Source organism: Telmatherina bonti, assembly GCF_933228915.1.
Source record: "Telmatherina bonti genome assembly, chromosome: 5".
NCBI lineage: Eukaryota > Metazoa > Chordata > Actinopteri > Atheriniformes > Telmatherinidae > Telmatherina > Telmatherina bonti.
The window spans coordinates 17,315,078-17,334,863 of record NC_136623.1 but is presented as its reverse complement, the minus strand read 5'-3'; the positions used below and the strand labels follow the sequence as shown (position 1 = coordinate 17,334,863).

Here is a 19,786-nt window from a genome sequence, read left to right as displayed (position 1 = left end):
CAAAAAATTTGAACGTCTCAATATCTCGTCATGTGCCCTTGAGCATCAATTACAGCTTGACAACGACGTCTCATGCTGTTCACAAGGCAACTTATTGCCTGCTGAGGCATGGCATCCCACTCTTCTTGAAGGGCAGCCCTCGGGTCATTCAGGTTCTGGGGTGCAGGGTTTCGAGCCTCTACACAACGGCTCAGCTGATCCCACAGGTTTTCAATGGGATTCAGGTCTGGAGAGAGTGCAGGCCATTCCATTTGAGGTACACCAGTCTCCAACAGCCGTTCCCTGATGATGCGGCCTCGATGAGCAGGAGCATTGTCGTCCATGAAGATGAAATTAGGCCTGTGCTGTTCATGTAGGGGCACAATCACTGGATTAATGATGTTATTCAGGTAGTATGGGCTTGTCACTGTACCATTCACAAAGTGTAGGGCAGTTCTGTACCAAGTGGACACCCCTGCCCACACTGTAACACCGCCACCACCAAAAGCTGGCCTGGTGACAACAGTGGCTGATGCATAGCGCTCTCCCTGACGTCTCCAACATCGTTGCCGGCCATCATTTCTGCTCAGTGTGAATCGACTTTCATCAGAGAACAGCACTGAGGCCCACTGGTTCCTCGTCCAGCGTAAATGCTCCCTGGCCCATGCAAGACGATGATGCCTGTGCCTGGTGGTGTGGTCAGGTACCCGTGCAGGTCGTCTAGCACGCAGACCACGCTGATGTAAACGGTTTCGAATGGTCTGACGTGACACTTGGGTGCCTCTCACCTATCTTAAACGTGCCTGGAGTTGAGTGGCATTCATCATCCGGTTTCTCAGGGCAGTGTTCACAATGTAGCGGTCATCAGCACGGGATGTGGCCAAAGGACGTCCACTTCTAGGCCTTTCTGTGACTCTTCCAGTCTCTCGATATCTCTGTTGCAACCTGCTGATGACACTCTGTGACACTCCAAGCTCAGTGGCCACTTCTGTCTGAGAACGTCCTGTTTGAAGCATCGCATGGCAAGGGACTGTTGTTCCATTGTTAGGTGTCGTCTTGGTCTTATGATGTCAAAATGTGAACAGCATGATGAGGACAACTGTTTAAACACCAGCTCTAATTGAACCAGGACATTTATTGGTCAATTCAAGGATCACACACCTGCCGTGATTTCTGAAGTTAAACTCCTTGCTAGAGAACAGCAACTTGTGCAGAATTTATTGAAACATTTAACAGTTGGACATGTGCATTTAAAAGCTTAGAGAAAATCACATTCAGTTCACCTGTACAGGTTTGAATGCAGTTTAGGCTTGTTGTGAAATTTCACCCAAAAGCTGAATATCCCTAACTTTTTGTGAATAGTGTATATATATATATATATATATATATATATATATGTATTGTTCATGATGTCATTTATAGTAGGTCTCAGTTTCTTAACATTTCCACGTAGTTGCAAAAGTCTTGTTTGTTTATGAGATCTTAAAAGGAAAAATAACGAAGTGATTTTGTCACATGTTAAGTTAGCTATTGGCTTGTTGTCATCAGGCCCTCTGCAAATACTTGATGGTAAGCCAATCAAAGTGCTTTTAACATGTTTAATCAGCTGAACATTTATTAATGAGGGATAATTGTTATTAAGCAATATAACTGAAAATACAAGCAGTACAGACCTTCCAGGTGGGCCCTATGACATGTTGTAGGCCTAGTGTCCAGGATGCATAAAGGCCAAGGTCTATAAGTTTGAAGCACTTGGCATGCAAAGAGCTTTGCCATAGGATCATTCACCCTAGAAAAACTCCAAAAGGCCCACCGTTCCCACCTGGTTTCTAAGCACATGCCAACACTCTTATGTTTGCTCCAAGCTGATATCATTATCTATTTCCATCATCAGGATAGATACCATATCTTATTTAGAGTCCTTAGTTCTGGAAACATACCCTCATGATGAAAGTAATGGATATAATATGAGTTATTTAAAAAGTTATGTTGACGACAGACAGACAGAACAACTAACACTTCTGATAACTTGATGTCTGCCTCGGCAAAGGCAAACTGTTTAACCCTTAATTAGTTTTTACAAAATGCAATTTCCTTTTGATTTTTAATTATACTAAATGTGTGTGAAAAGTCATACACTGATCCGGTGAGTGCAGAGGCCGAGATAACGTGTGTGTGTGAGGGAAGGAAAAAAGCTTGACTGGTTGAGGTGTAGTGCTGCCTGCATCTAACATATTGTGGGAAAATAGAAGTTCAGCAAGTACAGTAGTTGGCTTTTTGCTGTAAATTTTGACTGCTTGTCAACCAAGATGAGTTGTAGTTGGGGCAAAGCCAAACAATAACCTCTATCTCAGACATTCTGAAATAAAAAAATGTTGTAAACATTAGTTAACTTAAAATTTTCTTCTATTTCGATCAGATGAGATTATGATTTGTTTATAAAACTTTACTTCAGATATAAAGAAGCATTTTATAATTCCACCAGTAATTGGCTGATTTTCCTGTACTTTTTTAATGTTGGTAGATATTGTTCTGAAGGCAACAAAACAATTTTTATCAGACTGCTGGTGGAGTGGTTTTGGTGTTCTTGCAAAGTGTTGCTGACTCTTTGTATGTGTGTCTGAGTGAAAGAAAAATAGAAACGCTGTGGTTATGGTTGTGTATGTCAATGCAGATGTGCACCCCCGGCCTGAGTCTCTCTGTTTAACTAACCCCTCCCACGCATGTTGCTCCAACACTGGCCTTTCTCAACCCACAGTCCACTGGATATGGCCATGAATGAACACATTCTCTGTCTCTGTCTGTTTCCCAGTTTCACTCTCTATCTGCCACCAGCTCTCTTTTGCACTGTTGGTGTACAAAACCTCACCTTGACCTCAAAGCATTTATCAGACCCTTACTGCTTCCACTGTACAACTACACTGAATCGGGCAAATCTTCCTTGTCTTAACTGTCACATTTTCTTATAAACTGACCAAAGTGACTTTTCAGGTCCCGCTTCTTGATCTGCAGAACCACAGTGTCTTGTATTATTACACATATTGTTAAAGGATGTCTTACAAATTTCACAGAACTTATGGATATGGGAACCAGTGCGTTTAATAAAAACATTCCTCTTCCTAACTGCAGATAGTAAACATGCAGCTAGCCTGGAATTCACCCAATTTCTAAGAAAAAATGGGATAAAAGGAGGCAATGAAAAACCTTTAGTCTGGTTTACAAAAAATTGTTTGTTACTTTCTTTTGTTGCATTGTTTTGTTACATAAATTATAATGTTTCATTCCAGTGGAGCACCAGGAGACTTACTACAGAGTAATATCAGCTGAATTGGTTTTATTGTCTTGATGAAATACAAAAGGTATTCCCTGAAAAAGGCATTTAGATTTCATCTGAATTTTCCTTTCAATACCAATGAAACATTACTGTATCCCTTTATTACAGATGCTGGTGGATGCATTGTTAATAATTAAAAGCCAAAAAATCTATAGTTTGTCAGACCACAGGACAGTTTTCCAACTTCTGCTCAATCAAACAGGATGTAAGGTCAAGAGAAGGCAGCAATATTCTGGATCTTGTAGATGTTTGATTCCTTGAAGTATAAACTTGCATCAGTGTATGCTGCACTGGCGTGTTCACCAACAAAGCTTGCAGAAGTGTTTTTTTTTGTTTTTGACATTGTCCCATGCACACAGAGATTTCTGTAGATTTGCTGAATCATTCAATGACATGCCCTACTGTTTGTTTTGTTGTTTTTTTTTGCTCGGATCAAACCTTATAAATGTTTCTGTGAAATCAATTTAAATGAGCCTATTATAAACTGCAAGAAGTCAAAAATGGAAACTAAATAACTATTTTTATTTTGATTCACATCTCGCTCACAAAACTGCACTCCTGGAGAACATGATAATCACGATTGCGTCATGTAAACCCTTCTTTCGAATACTTATATTTCTCCACAAATGCTTAAAGATACTAAACAACTTCTAAAAGAACTCAATTTGAAAAATAAGACAATTAAGAACAAAGAGTGTTTGATTATTTCTACTCCCTTCTACTGAATAATGAGCATGAAGCCCTAAAAAGGAAAATGAAACCTGCCAGTTTCAAGTTTGAGTAGAATTCATTTGATTCTGAAACTTTGCAGTAATCAGGTATGCAATAAAAACTGCTCCAGTAAAAACGGGGATCAATGAACTCATTTTTCCCTTCCTTCCTTCACAGGGACTCTTGTTTAAACATCTTACACTATGGCCACTGTACTCTGTGTTCTTCAGTGGAACGTTTTGATGTGTGTTTGTGTGTGTATTGGGTGTTTCTTGGTGGCGGCTCTGGGTCTGTGGCCTTTTGGAAGACTAAATACAAAGGTTATGTGCTGTGTTTTTTTTGGAAGAGGAAGTGGTGGAGGGTGTAATGGGTAGAGGAAAATTTGTCACTTGTTCTGATGCTTATTTATTTATTTATCTGTTTTGCAATTAATAAATTTCAAAAGCAAGGATTGGGTTAAAACTTTTATTTCAGATCATATGAGTTACACATTAAAACCAGGAGAGTTTGTCATGACATCTAGATGTGCTGAGCAGTTCATTGCTGGTCAAAGTTCAGCTGTAATTTGAAAAAAACAGGCTATTCTGCAATTTAAGTTTTGTTTTTTTTTTTAAATCTAAATTATGCTTCTTTTTTGTTAAATTGATTTTTATGTCATAGTTTATGTTGTTAATTCTCAGAAACTGGATTGGAAGCAGGGACATGTTTCTCTGCTTGATGTTATTTTACACTGGGAAAGTTCAATATGTCCACGCTCTGATCTGGCCTCATGTCTGGTTCTGCTCAGCGGGAGCTCAGGGAGTTAAAGCGATAGCCTACCAGTTCAAAGTGTACCACTTAATAGTTGCTAATTGTCTTGTTTTCTTCTCCTCTCCACTCTGTTTTTCAGCAGGGTCTCTTTGGAGCTCAGTGCTCTAACCCAGCCATGAGCATCATCGGGGCTGAGGATGAGGATTTTGAGAATGATCTTAATGATGTGAGTCAAGAGAAGATTTAACATTTCCATCACCTTTCAGTTTAATTTCTTTTATGTCTTAACTCTCTCTCCTTTTCCATGTCCATGGCAGGTGAGTGATGACCAGTGCACGCACTTCAGCAGCATAGAGCAGTTGAAGGATCGGCCGACTCACCTGCTGGTCTTCATGCAACATGTCATTCTACAGTTTGATCCTGCTCCGCTGGTGAGATTAAAACTCGCAAAGTTCATTACCCTCCATGAACAGATAGATTTCAGCCTCACTTGCTTGATTTCAGCATGCACTCATCCAAATCAGTCCTCTGTATCTGTAGTCCCAGAACTAAGTATTGTGCGGGTCCTGAAAGATGTGCCAAAATGCCGGCAGTATAGGGGTCTCTAACAATGGCTGGTAGCCAATAAGAACAGATATGATCCGAAAGTGAGAGCGATACGGCATGCATCTCATTTCACCGTGTGTGGTTGTACTTTGAATCTCCCTGTTGTTAAATTGTTGCCCTGCCTTGTAAGTATTGTAGCTGACATGATGACCAAAACCTCTCACCCCTTCTATAAACTCTGGGAGCAATGTGAAGCCACTTTCAGCTTAAGATTCATACACCCACAATGCAATAAAATGAGCACCTCTGCTACTCCATTCCCACAACAATCAGACTTGACAATGTGCACAAAAAATCATTTAATTATTCACCTGCCCAGTTACTAGATTATGGACCTGTTTATGCCCTATTTTTTTTTAATATATTTTCTTTGGAGAATCTGTTTTTACTTCTGAGTTGCTCTTTGATGTTTTCCTATTGTTCTGTTTTTTGTCACCATTCTACTGGAGCTCCTGACACGTTTGTTTCCTCACTGTTGTACCAATAAAGTCTTATCTACATTTTAATGAATTTTCTAAACAATGAGATCCAAATATCAAAAACTGTATATCTAACAGTTTCAAAAGATAACTATACTTGAATATTTTATAACCACACTCATCTTATTGTTACTTCTGGGGCTTTTTTTTTACTTACATTTTTGTCCATCACCTGTTAAAGCCCATCCTCTGGCACTCAACTTTAAAGGATTTACTGTAATGTAGCATTTCCCTTCACTTGCTGGATGTTTAATGGTGTGCGGCTTTTCTGATAGGTAATATCATGACCGCCAAGTCTCATGAATATTCCAGAAAAACAGTCACTACAAGACAACAGAGGAAGTTCACTCTATTGGGCAGCTACAACCACATCATTCTCAAAGTCCCAGCAACCAGAGGACTTACTGGGTTTAGTCAAAAAGCAGTGACACTGGCAACCACTTCAGATGTGGCATCTAATATGGCAGGCACAGATGTGCCACATTCTCATCCCTTCACTGTTCTATGTAATCACCAAGTGTATTTCTGTGCGAAATACAGTTTAGTGGTGACTTCTGTGCACACCAAAAAATATTGTAATGTTAACAAAGACACAGTCTTGACAGCATTTTCCATCTTTTTGTGACAACACAGGGCAAATAAGCACATTTGGACATCAAACCAAAGAAATAGCTGCACAAGCTGGTGTTGCAAGCCAAATTTCCTATGCTCTCCACTCGACAATGGAGTTTTTACCAGAGTTTTAAAATATTGCACCCTGTCAAGAGTTCTTAAGAATATTTGTTTGCATGAGACAAAAGCTTAATTTGAATGAATAAACTAATTTTTGGATCAAGTTCAAATGTTGTATCTTGTGTAAAAACATACAAAATGAGATCTGTATATCCAATGATTCAGTGTATGTTTCGAGTGTTTGTCTGGGTGTTAGTGCTCCTATAAAGCATGCCTGTCCTTTTCCCTTTATTCTGCATGCAGACTCTGTGACCCACCCAGGTACCGTTACACCTCTTACAGCTGTGAACGCCTTCTCTCCATCACCTCTTCCCTCTTTTGTCACTGTATTTGTTACATCTTGTGTTGATGTTCTTTTACAAAAAAGTGTTAATTGTGTATTTTAAAAAAAACAAAAAAACGTGTGGTTTGGATCAGAAATTGCATGTCTAATTTTCTGCTTTTGGTTTTAATGTGTTCCCATCTTGCTACACAAAAAATGAAGAACTTTTAGGTTGTTAAATTGCCCATGACTAACAGGTGATTTTGTTTTGTCTTCCCACTCAGCTGTGTTACCTCCATGCCGACCTGTTCAAGAACCTCAATGCCAAAGAGACCAAGAAACAGTTTGGCGAGTTCTACAACAATTTCTTGGACAAGGGTGCAGTAAGTACAACAATGGATAAATGCAGACTTCAAACAAAATGTAGTAAATTCAATAACAAAAAGAGAAATACAGATGTTCAGTGGTATGGTGGTTGCACCACTGCCTCGCAGCAAGAAAGGTCCTTGTTCAGGCCTTTGCTTGGGGTTGTTCGAGCCCCGTGTGTGACACTGTATTGTAATCTACTGATTACTGGATGGATGAAGAAATGCACATATAGGTAAAGCAGAAAAGTACTCCATGAGATACAGTGGAGTTAAAAAAGGAGGACTAACTTAAACCTAATTTGTGACTCCATCTTTGTCCAAATTCAAAATTAGACTGATGAATGTGTTGATGTCAAAAATATGTATTTTTTATAATGATGGTAATAATTATTCACAATCATTTTCTTGATTTTTTTATTTTAATGTTTGGTGAATTTGAAATCCAGCAGCTCTACTTTTTTTGCTTTCACTTCTCTTTTTTTTTGTGTGAGTGCTCCTTTTTCTTACTCTTTTTTTTTTTTTCTTTAAAGGGTAAATAAAGAGAACTGAACTGGTTAAAGCAGTCAATACAATATTTCAAGCGGAAACAAAGGCAGACTTAAGAGTTTGGAGGCAGAGAGGGAAGGATGTCACAGCGATGCGACATCCTGTATGACATTCCTTCACATCTAATGTTAGTCAGAGAAACTTAATGTTGTACACACAGTCTATATTTATACACTAACAGAGCAAGCAGTGTGTGTTTCTAGCATTTTCTTTGAGCAAGTGCAGTTAGTTTTATGAACCTGTAACAGATGTTACCCCTTTTGAAATGTTGGTTTTGTTGTGTTTTATATTTAAAATAAAGTCACATTTTTTTCCTGATATATCCAAAGGATCTACTGCAGGATTTATACAGATTACATTGCTTATTACTAACTGACACATTTCACATTACACGTTTATGCTCTGGTTATATTATAATCATTATATTTATCATTATTATATCAATACTTTATTAATACCAGATGCTAGTGTGATATGAATTGACTGCATAGCATGATTTTAAGATTGTATCACCCTTTAGACCTTTTTGTTGTCTTTTAGCATTTAAATTTTTATTAATTTCTGTTTCTGCCTTCTGGTTTATACTGGTAGCATAGCTGACCATTCAAAGCACTTTACATACATGCCACATTCACCCATTCACACTCATACCCTAATATGCTCTCCTTCTCTATATTAGAGAAGAGAATTATATTAGAGCATATAATTCTGATTACTAACACACAAGTTAGAAAACCTGTGATTATTTAAACAAAGCTGGCTATACTAATGACTTCCAGTGAGCCGAATTAACTTTGGTATAATATAACCTGTGATGACAAGAATCTCCTTTGTTTTGGACCAGTGAGCTGTTTCTATGTCCTTGTCTGTAGATTTTCTATTGGCAGATACTTTCCAGAGGAGTTTAAAAGTCTGAAAACCAGAAGAACATAGCTGCTGCAGTTATTTAGACGTATAAAAAAGCCAGAAAATCACTCATCAGATTTACAGTGTCCACACACACAACTTTCACATTCTAGCTCTAAAAACCAAAAAAAAAAAATGCTTCTTATATTACATTAATATTGTCTGATCTTAATACAAAAGATAAACTGAATGAAGGATTTGTCTTAATAGTTTTCTTTTTCTGATAAAAATCTAACATGAGCATGTTTGTTAACATTAACTGGAAATGAAGTCCAGGGTTTTTCTATAACATTAAATACTTGGTCTCCGTAGTGAGGTCTGGAGGTGGAAGTGTGATAATTATACACCACGGAAATATTATCAAATGAGAAAACCTGAAAACAAACAAGTGTGTGTTGGCTGATTAATATTGTGTCTGTGACCCAAAACAAATCTGTGGTGATTAAAAATGCATCGATTTCCACTGCATTTTATTATTGTTGCAGATCCTACATGACCAAATACCATTTCTGTTTATCCCAGTTAGACATAAAAGCAATAAGGCCCACTTGTCTAAAGTTCTCTTGTACACTGTATACTAATCAGCTACACTCTGTAAGCTGCACTGATGAAAGAAAAGCACACAGTCTGATCATGGGTTTGTTTGCATGTTAATGGATTGTGTCAGTTCTGTTTGCTCCCCTCAGTATCTGTATGTTGTCTTACATCATTTCTCCCTGCACACCTGGCCTTTGTCACTTCCCCGTTGGTCTTCCTCCTCAGAGCTATTGTACTGCACATGTTCATCAGATCAGCTGCTTTATTCTGCACTCTCTCTCCTCTTTCTGTCCTTCAACCCCACGGCTTCCTGTCAGGATCGTGGGAAAGCCCCATAGGAGAAATCTTTTGCTGTCAACCTTGTTGAAAAAAGTACTCCTTTTTTATGAACCTCCTAGAACTAACTTGGTCTATGTGGTTATTTTTTGTCAGTGATAGAACGTTGAATAAATGTATAATAGGAGTATCTGTTTATTCTCGCCTTAAATGTATTTATTTCTAGTGTTGAAATGCCCCCTTGTGGAAATGTTTAGTTACTGCACCATAATGTTTTACCTCAAGTGTGCTTGCATCATTAATTAGCTTTCTTTGTTTAAACCTTTTTGTTTAAATATAATACAGATGCATATATTTCTTTGTACTGATATTGTCATTTGAATTATATTGCAGATTCTTAGAGTGGTAATGCCATCACAAATCGCAAATGAATTAGGTAAGATATTTCCCAGTACTGTTTATACTAAATTTGGACTTTTTTTTTTTTTTTTAAATTATTGAATGACTTTCAAACCTGCTTTATATGTTCCTCTTCATTAGGGAAAGTTATTTTTCATTTCACTCCCTTCTCTTCTTTTCCTTTCCCAAGACCGAAACCGACCGGATCTAATCTCAGATGACACACAAAGGCGTTATGCTCAGGAGATTCAATCGCTGCAAGTTGGTGAAGTGGCCAAACAACTGGAGGATTTCAGGTGAGATTCTCCCTCTCACAGACTTCTTATAAGCTCAACGTTCAGGGAAAAGAAAAAAAAACAAAACAAAACAACTGCTGATGCAGCAGCATACTTTGTCAGTCATCTGTTGTATGTTTAAGCAAGTCCACTTTCTGTGGGGCAATTTGTCCCACAGACACCACTTTCTGTGGTGTCTGTGGGACACCACAATTTCTCCTGTAAAATAACAACAATGTCTGTATTTCTATGCATAGTAAAGAAAAATTACTTTTTAAAATAACCTTTTTGTCCTATCTTTGTTTTCAGAAAAGTTGTGAGTTTTTCTTAGTTTAATAATGATTAATCTTGCAAAGTAAGACTAGGAGTTTTTTCAAGTTGAATCAGTTACATAGTTACGTGTACCAGGGCTTTTCAATTTGGTCCTATGAGGGCCCCAATCCAGCTGGTTTTCCATGTATTCTTGTTCCAACACAGCTGACTCAAATTGAGTTGTCGTTCAGAGCCTGATAGGCTGAGATCCATTTAATTTGATTCAGGTGTGTTGGATAAGGAATAGGTGGAAAACCTATTGAATCGCGGCACTCGTTGGACCAAATTGAATACCACTGATGAATACTTTTACTTATAATTGATGATGCTCTGTTTTGCTAGCCTTTTTAATTGTGCCTTTTGATAAGATAACAAAAATTATTCCTTTGTTACCTGTTTCTGTTGCTCACACATGCCAAATAAAGGAGGCACATTCCCACATTTTGTACGGATATAGGCCTACTTTTCTTCTGTTACCTTCTCCTTTGCCTGTTCAGCAGCATCAGCAGCATGAACAACTGTGAACCCACATGCAAGCAAGAAGCTTGCTGGTTCAAGCCCCTGCGTGGGGGGTTGAACAGTGGTCTTTCTGTGTGGAGTTTGCATGCTCTTGCCGTGTATGCGTGAGTTCTCTCTGGGTACTCTGCTTCCTCCCACCCACAAGTTATGCATCTTAGGTTAATTACTACTGTTAATTGGTCACTTATTACTTATAAGACACTTTGAAAAAGTGTCTGCCAAATGACTGTAGAATAGAATAGATTTTATTGCTAGCCTTTGAATTATTAATGAAACTTTTCTATAGTTTATTTTGGTGCTTGATAGATTTTACTGTGCACTTAAAAAGCTATGGGTTTGGTGTATTTAATTGCACGATACAATCTGATTGCAAAGGGCCCAATATTTAACAATATTTAAGAAGGAAATTATAGTTAAGGTTAAATATCCCCATGCTATAATCCCCATGAAATAATTGACAAAAATGCCCATATGTAGATTACAATATTAATTATATTTTTAATAATCCAACAACTTTATATTCCTCTTTAATCACTGTTAATGCTTTAACATTAGCTTTGTTCTCTCACACAGCAGTTAAGTGTATACTTTTTCCAATCCTTTTTTGAACTTCTTTAAATATTTATCTGATGATGCAATAGTACTATTATTATTATGAGTATTTAAGTTTTCTTTCCTTTTGTATTTATGTATGTAGGTAGGAAGGTAGAGAGAGAATGTGTGTGTACTTATATTTCTTTTTTTTTTTAAATGAATGAACTAACAGTGGACATCAGAGTGATGACAGTGGAGATTATGTGCTCAGGAGAGATAAAATTATTTTTCTTGAGCTGATGACAACTATGCTTTTAACCATTGTACAAGTAATCTTTTGCAGTTTAGAAGACAGACCCTTTTGTAACACAAACTGGTAACTGGGCATAAACAAAAAGAACAGCTATATTCTTAGCTGATCTCATCCACCACTGCTGTGTTTCACACAACCAGACTCGAGCCCCGTCTTTATGTCCATCCACATTTACTTTACTATCACAGATTGTCATATTGGTTTAATAGAATTTTTGGCAATTTTCTAACTTGCTGCTTTGTGTGATACAGGCAAAAGAGAATGATGGGAATGACTCCCAATGAGGCTGAACTGGTTGATGTTGAGAGTCATCATCCCACTGATCGCATCCCGATGGAGATGAAGGAGAAATGCGTGGCTGAGAACCTGCTAGAAAAGATGTCTGAGACACAGTGGGTGTTTTCTCTTTTCTTATTACAAATTACTTTGGGCATAAAGAATGGAATTTTCAAGTGAGATATGAATACAAGATCATAATGTGTGTGTTTTTTTTTGTTTTTTTTTGTATTTTTAAATGATTTCTTCAACTTATAATTGCTAAGCAATGAAGTTATTTATTTCTACTTTATCTTTGTTTGTTTCCACACTCTTATTTCAAACTAGTTATAGACAACATCTGCTTTACACATTTCTAATTTATTATTACGTATAGAGGAAGATCCACAAACATACCAGATTAAAGGGCTGCAGGGAAAAGGGTGACTGAAACAGAACACAACAGAGGATAAAGAAACGAAGAGGGCAGAGGAAAAGATGGAGTCAGTAGTGCCACGCTGGCAGGAAGGCTCTCTGCTGGCATCTTGCCAACTTGGGATGGGGGAGGGGGGTAATGCAGCAGTAGAGAGAGACTGGAGCTAAAGGGCCAGAGGGTTATCAGTGTAGGATAACTTCTGCCCTGAGCACAGTTAGATAGAGAAAGCATAAGATCTGGAGAAAGTTAATCTATCCTTGACCCTGTAGCCAACTACAGTGTTTCATCCTCTATGAAAAGCAAGTCAGACAGAGGAGGAAAGGAGGCCAAGGAGAGGGAGGAAGGCTGTCTAACTTAATCTTTTCGGAAATAAAAAAAAAACCAAAAAACAAGTAGTTACAGAAATGGAAGGAGATTCCCTGTGTATAAGCTGCTCTCATCTTGTGTATCAAACCAGTGGGAGATACATGACAGTGGAGAGGACAGACAAAAAAAAATCTCTGTCAAAGACATTATAATTCAGCTCTCAACTCACTCAGCTGCCATCACACAGTTGGATTGCTATCTCCTTCACACAAGTGATTCTTTCAGCCTCACTCCATCCAGTCCTCTTGACAATCATCTCTCTATAACTCCCACACTCTCCCACATTCTTGCACCCGATCACCCCTTCACACACACACACCTCCCCTCTCACTTGACCACAACACAGTGACCTCACCCCTTTACTTGCTCATTGGTCTTTCTGGTGATGCAAAGAAAGCGACCAGCCCATTTGATTGGATTATGCAGGGAAATCACAGGAAAACCACTCCCATCCTTTATGTTCATCTCAAAATAAGTGTCAAGTTTCCACAGTCTTGCCTTCATGTTGCATCAGACAGAAACATGATTAAATAGATGTTTCCACTTTGCTGGAGCATTGCTCACAGTGGATTCGCGTTGCAGACCTTTTAGAAGACAGAGAAGCCTCAGCAGATAGATTTAGGGAGTCTGGAGACAATAGTTTGACTTCTGTGCAAATCTTTTAGCATGCAAGTTGATTTCTGATTTACAGAAACAAGCAGATGTGCAGCTTTTATTGCTTTTGATTTCACATTTTTTAATTTTTAATTTTTGCATTTTCTTTCTTTTTTTTTTTTTTAAATCTTAGAATATGATCAGTAGCTTTTGTTCTGAACACAACAAAACAAAAGTCAGCTTTGAGTTGGATCAAGAGAAGCTTCGTAATTTTAGATTCCACCGGCCAAAAACGGAGTTAGTTATCAGTCGAGCAAGAGAAAGGAAAAATGCTACATAAAGGGAAAAGGTCAGGTTTATTTTGCATCACCAGTAATGGTACTATCTTTTCCCATCTTCAGTAGAAAAGCAACTGACATTGTTTTGTCTTTTCTTTCAGGCCTGCAATTGTCTCAGATGAGGAAAAATGGTGAGTTACTTTGTTTTCTTTCTTTAAAAAAAATAAAAATTACAATAAAATTTGCCTTGTTCTTTTTGAGACTATGCATATGAATTTGTGTATGATTTGATTATGGCATTTTTAGTCTGGGTGTGGTCAGTTGGTTTTTGCAAACTGGTTCATTTGCACCAAATGCACTTTGAATTATGTCTTTTATTTTAGTTGAATATATAGATCTTTGTCAAAAAGCTGCTTCTGCATAGACATTTTCTGAAATTACAAGATGCATTTTACATTCACTATTTTAAACATTCTGCACATAAATTTAACAAAATTATTCATCCTTGTCATGTACATCTTTTTCGCTTTTCCCCATTCGCTTTTTCTTTCAAGTCTCTAACGTCTGCTGTAATCCAAGTGATTTCTCTTTGCCTCAGACAGCACGTTGTCTGGAACTGTAGTGTCTTGTAATACAAAGCAGCTCTGTTGTAGGCACATACACGATTTCCCCTTCCCAACACAGTTTTAAACCCCTCCTCCTCCTCTTTTTTTTTTTTCTTTTTCCTGGGTCTAGAGCTTTTTTATTCACTGCAGTCATCATTCATTTATTTGAATGTTACTTAGCATTACAAGAAAGATTATGGAGATAGTTATTGTACATTTTATTCACCATTTGATGTAAATATATATGCATGTATCTATGGACTTTAATTCTTGTTTTAACTCTTCTCTTAGCCAATCCATCTTTTCTGCGGTAGCTGTCTACATGAAGCACCTTGGGGTTAAAACCAGGGCGGTTGAAAGTAAGAAGTCCAAAGGAGGCTTCTTCAGGAGACAGAAAGTAAGTAGTACTTTAAGGAGAAGCCCCACCATCAGTACAGAAGTACACCTTCTTAATACCATCAATGAATAAAATTAAACAAATAGTTTTTTAAAAATGTCCTTTTTTTTTTTTTTGTTTAATTTTTTTTCTAGAAGAAAGAAGAACCTACAAAGGGCAAGCCCAGAGTGTTCCCCAGCATCCCAAACTGGATTGGAGGCAGTAGTATGTATCAAATATGTTGTCTCTGAAATTACATAATGAATGTCTAAAAATGCTTTTGAGGTTTATGAAATAGCTGTGACTTAGATTGACACAATAATTTGTGATATCTTGACACATTGATATCTTTGAGAACATGTTTTTCCACCCTTCTTTCCTGTTACAGCCGAGATGAAAGTAAAACTGGAGACTGAAGGTACTCTTTGTTTAGAGTCCATCTCCCTTTGCATCTGTGGAATGATCACATCCCTACTAATCAAACTATAAGCATGTCTGCATGTTCCATATCAGTCTTGGTGGGGCAGCTGAGTTTGTGTTTCCAGGAAGTTGTGTGAATAAGTAGTTGGGGTGTCCAGAGGCTGCTCTCTTGAAGGATTTTCCATGTTCCCTTGTATCAAACTAACCCTCTCGTCTACTGCAGAGACCCTGATTGCATCATACATGCTAAAATAGTCTACCTCTCACAGTCTCTGTCCTCTTTTTTTTTTTTTTTTTTTTAATTAACTGAATGAGGTGCTTTTGGGTCATGCTATTTGACAGCTACATTATTTGACTTGCAGTCATGTTAATAATTTTCATCAATTTTCCCCTCCTCAGTGGATAAGGATAAAGTGGCTCCAGATCGTAAAGGCATAACACCTGGCAGAGGCTCCTTGAGTGAACCTGCAATCCCTGCCCTCACCAGCAGAAAATCTTGTTCCAGTGGAGGCTCAGCTGCTCTGCCTGGGTTAGAGCCCACTGACGGGTCTGCCAATAACATCAGCACCCCCACTATCAGCCCAGAACCTTTAAATCTTGATGGTAAAATTGCTCATTGATCAATTACACAGATCTATAAGTTCAAATTATGTTTTGAGGTTCTTCTTATAGTTTTTGTTTTTGTTTTGTTGCATTGTTTCCAAAATATAAATGTCATTATGGGACTAATGGGAATTTTCTATGGATGTATTCCCTGGAGATTATCGTCATATTAGTCTAAATGGGAAATTATCACAGTTGGAAAATGTTCTGGATTAAATGATTGACTGTGCTGCTTTACAATCCCAACACAAAATCAACAATATCTAGCATGATTAAAGCTGGAAAATATGTGAAGTGCAATAGTATTGTTTGATAGACAGAAAGAGAAAGTACAAATACCCTTGTGAACCTGTGGGATATGGTACCGTTGTGATATTGTGTCAACTTTTAAATTTATTTCATGTTTAGCCATAACAATTCTGATATTAAAAATGCTAAATTTACTTTTGTACTCCTCTAGGCCCCTCAAGCAATCGCTTGGAGCCTCCGACTTTAGATGGGGGTGATGTGTCTCCCATTGGGTTGGGAAGTGGGCTTACCATCAGGGAGCCCACCTTATCCAACGACCCCCCTCCAGAGGAGATTGTGGAGAAAGACAGGTAGGAAGGATGGAGATAAGTGTCATCAAAGTCTAATGACTCAAAGAGAATAAGCATTTACAAGATTAGAGATAGTAATCAGATTATAATTAGACATTTTAGCATGGGTTGTGTAAAGACAAATGACCAGTGGAAAGGGGTGGGGGAAGATAAATGTGTCTGAACTGCGCCGGCTGAGGGAGCGTGGTAAGACTCCCCCAGCAGTCTGTCCCTGCTGTGTGCAAGCTTTTGTCATGCTACCCGTTGCTCGCAAGCTAACAGCCTGCAGTTTTGAGGAGGCTGACGAGGTGAACTCAGTCCCCCTTGCCTTCCCTCTCCTTTGTACCCTTACTCCTTTTTCTTCCTCATTACCGACCGTACAATCTCTTCCCACGCCATTCTGTCTCTCTTGCTTTTGTGCGTTTCATCTCATTTATACAACCGAGCTTCATTGCAGTTTTGTTGGCATCATTTTGTACAGTTCTGTCATATTTTTCCATTTAATCCAGGAAACTGTTGGTAGTACAGTGGTTTTTTCCTCTGGGCTGATATTTATTCCGGTAATTGTTCTGCACCTAAGCTTCAGCTTTGAATGTCATCAGGAGATCTGGATATTTTAGTCGGAATAATAGTATATTGTCTGAACTTTGTATAAATATCTAAAATGGGGGGAAAAGTTGCTAACTTTGCCATTGTCTTGTTATTATTTGTGAAAAGTGAATAAACCAATTAGCTATCTTTATATTAGCTGCTCATTCCATGTGCTTTCCTAAGTGTCCACGTTAGGGCCCGTCGTCCGCCTTGCTTGTCTACTCCATTTGTGCGGTTACATGTTCCAAGGGCTTTGGCATTGTACCTATCATGCAGCTCTGGCAGTGGTTGAAACATACCGTTAGGATATCTCATTGGGGTGTGGATATGCATGTTGTGGTTATTACTGTGGCTAACACTAGTGTGAAGGAGAGTTTATAACAGTGTGGTATCCCGTGTTTTTGCAGACGGAAGACAAGGTGGGTGTCAGCGCCTTGACAGAGTCACGGATGTTGCTTCAGAGCTTATTCTGATCACACAGAGAACACAGCCCTCACATGCACACACAACTTACATTGAGCTTTGTGCTCCAGTGCTGATTCAACACACATGTGGTTAAGTATCTTGAATGTAGGAATTGGCTTGATGATTGAGATCAGATGGATTTTTTTTCATAGCTTATATGTATGCACCTTGTCAAACTCGATAAGCAGTTTAGACAGAAGGATATTTAAGGTGTATAACTGGAAGTTATTGTACAGTGCAGTGTCTAGAGGCAAAATGGTTACTTTACATACTTTTATCAATTGATGCTAAGATGCTACCATATCCTAATTGTATGAAACATGCTTTATGTTTCATGGTCTAATCAAAATATGCATGTTAAATCTCGTGCATATTTACTTGTCACTTGATTTGTCTGAATTTCTCTTCATGTAAGTGTTCTGATTAAACTCCTCCATAATTCTCTTCATCCTGATAATCAATTTAATTTAATCATAACTGACTGCATCCAACTCACCCCTCTACTGTCATTTTCCTCTGTTTTTTTTCCAATGATTTTGGCATGTATTCTACCTCTTTTCTCTGTTCTTCCTGGCACCTTTTTTTTTTCCCTCTCACCTGTCCTTTTCCATCTTTATTCTGTCTACATCTTCTGTCATCCCCATCTTCCTCTTCCCCCATCCTCTCCCACCTTCCCTCCCTTCAGTAGGAAAGTGGGGCGCAGTGAGAGCGCCCGCGTGGATCGGCACTCATCTCGCCGTCGTGGCTCATCTCGGGCCAAACAATCTCGTTCCCGTAGTGACGTGGACCTCCAGCCTCCTTCGGCCTCGACGACACCACCTACCCCACTCACACCCCACCACCTCCATCCGTAAGATGGGCCAAGCTCCTCTCAATACCTCTCTGGCTGGAGAGGTGCACAGCAGGGACAGACAGAAGAAGCAGGACCAATATAGCCAATCCCAGTCAGAATATTTAGGAAGTCCAATCATATTTAGAATACTGTTGTCTTTGTGTGAATTGGCAGAGGGTACACGTGCGCTCCCTATAAAACAGATCAGTCAAGCTGGTAGTTTTCTTGACCTACTGTTGAGTAAGATGGTCATCTGTTTTTAATGTACAATGACCAGAAAGAAGAGAAAAACAGCTGAGCAGCACTCTCATTTCCTCAGAGACATTTTGCTCCTAAAGGAGAATGATTTTTGAGTTAGTTGAGTAATTACCGTGTGGTAAACATTAAATGCTAGCTCTTTATTAAAGATTAGGGGTTTGTCGAATGTAACTCTTGACAACAAAGTCAGCTCTGCATCAGTACTTAGGACTCCAAAGGTGGTGAACTACACAGTCAGTTCAACTTTATTCAACCATTATTTTAATTCATTACAGTATTTACCTTAGCCTGGAAGTGTACCCCCAAATCATGCCATTTGTGTTTGTGCACATCATAATCTTTTGTTCTGCAGTAGTGTGCCAGCAACCAGCAGTAGTTTAAAGCCCTGTGCTTTGTAAATAAACCACCAGTTCAGATTGTGACTGTTATATTTATTGTTTATTGACACTTCTTGGAGAGTGATTTTAAACTATCACCAAGTTTCCATTTGCTGCGCTTCTCTCCATCACAAAGACAGACATGGTTTAGCAGAGGAACTGAACATGAACTGATGCAACTATAAATGTTCATTAAAGAACTTTGAGCTGTGTCCATTTTAGAAAAGTACTGTAGAAGTGAAGTAAAAATTTTAAATTAAATGTATTGGACACTCTTAGCTGAAACAGTAAACACATACATGAAGTTATTTGTTTGTTTTGCTCTGATTCCTAGAGGAGATATTGTTGATTGGGCTTCTTTTGTTCAGTTTTTTTTCTTTTGTTTTTGTGTTTTGTTTTTTTTTATCATAACCAGGCAGTGGTCTTTGTTGATGTGGTGGCCTTCCAAGGCTTGGACAATTTTAGGGGAATTGCTGATGAAATATATTAGTAAAAATAAATGTATGTAAACATAAAATGTTAGTCCTGTGAACAATCAGTAGCTAGTCAGGGGGTGGACTTTCTAAATGCTATTACTTTGGCCTGTTATTTATGTCTGGTTCTAATATTCAACACAACCAAAAGTTGATGGTACCACTCTAAACTATGGTAATTTCTCTCTGCAGCATTAGTGTTGATGGACCAGTTTTAGCTCCAGAAGGTCCAGGCCACTCCCCTCCCAGCCCCTCCCCACAGCTGGAGGAAATGGATCCACGTTTTCTTGAGCTTGAGCAGGACCCGCCCAACTGGAGGGAACTGGCTCAACCTGATGCTGTGTCCAAACTAAATAAGAAGGAAATCAAACGTCAGGAAGTCATAAATGGTGAGATGAAGCAAGATGTTAAAGTGTACCGACAAAACAAAGTTGCAATTGT

The 19,786-nt window shown here is 38.5% G+C and overlaps 1 protein-coding gene across 5 annotated transcripts in view; it reads left to right on the top strand.

Moving 5' to 3' along the window:
• arhgef1 (Rho guanine nucleotide exchange factor (GEF) 1) overlaps positions 1-19,786 on the top strand; it is a 45,084-nt gene that overhangs the window by 16,186 nt on the left and 9,112 nt on the right. Inside the window, exons 2-15 of one of the 5 annotated variants that reach the window (XM_079240467.1) lie at positions 4,914-5,000; positions 5,092-5,205; positions 7,138-7,236; positions 9,880-9,922; positions 10,076-10,181; positions 12,090-12,230; positions 13,929-13,958; positions 14,664-14,769; positions 14,907-14,973; positions 15,137-15,166; positions 15,568-15,771; positions 16,232-16,370; positions 18,091-18,255; positions 19,538-19,734. In XM_079240467.1, the coding sequence (XP_079096593.1) occupies positions 4,950-5,000; positions 5,092-5,205; positions 7,138-7,236; positions 9,880-9,922; positions 10,076-10,181; positions 12,090-12,230; positions 13,929-13,958; positions 14,664-14,769; positions 14,907-14,973; positions 15,137-15,166; positions 15,568-15,771; positions 16,232-16,370; positions 18,091-18,255; positions 19,538-19,734 (1,492 nt within the window). In that variant the 5' untranslated portion in view covers positions 4,914-4,949. Of the gene's footprint in view, positions 1-4,913; positions 5,001-5,091; positions 5,206-7,137; positions 7,237-9,879; positions 9,923-10,075; positions 10,182-12,089; positions 12,231-13,473; positions 13,839-13,928; positions 13,959-14,663; positions 14,770-14,903; positions 14,974-15,136; positions 15,167-15,567; positions 15,772-16,231; positions 16,371-18,090; positions 18,256-19,537; positions 19,735-19,786 lie in introns of those variants that run through there. The other 4 variants (XM_079240465.1, XM_079240466.1, XM_079240468.1 and 1 more) reach the window with 4 other exon arrangements.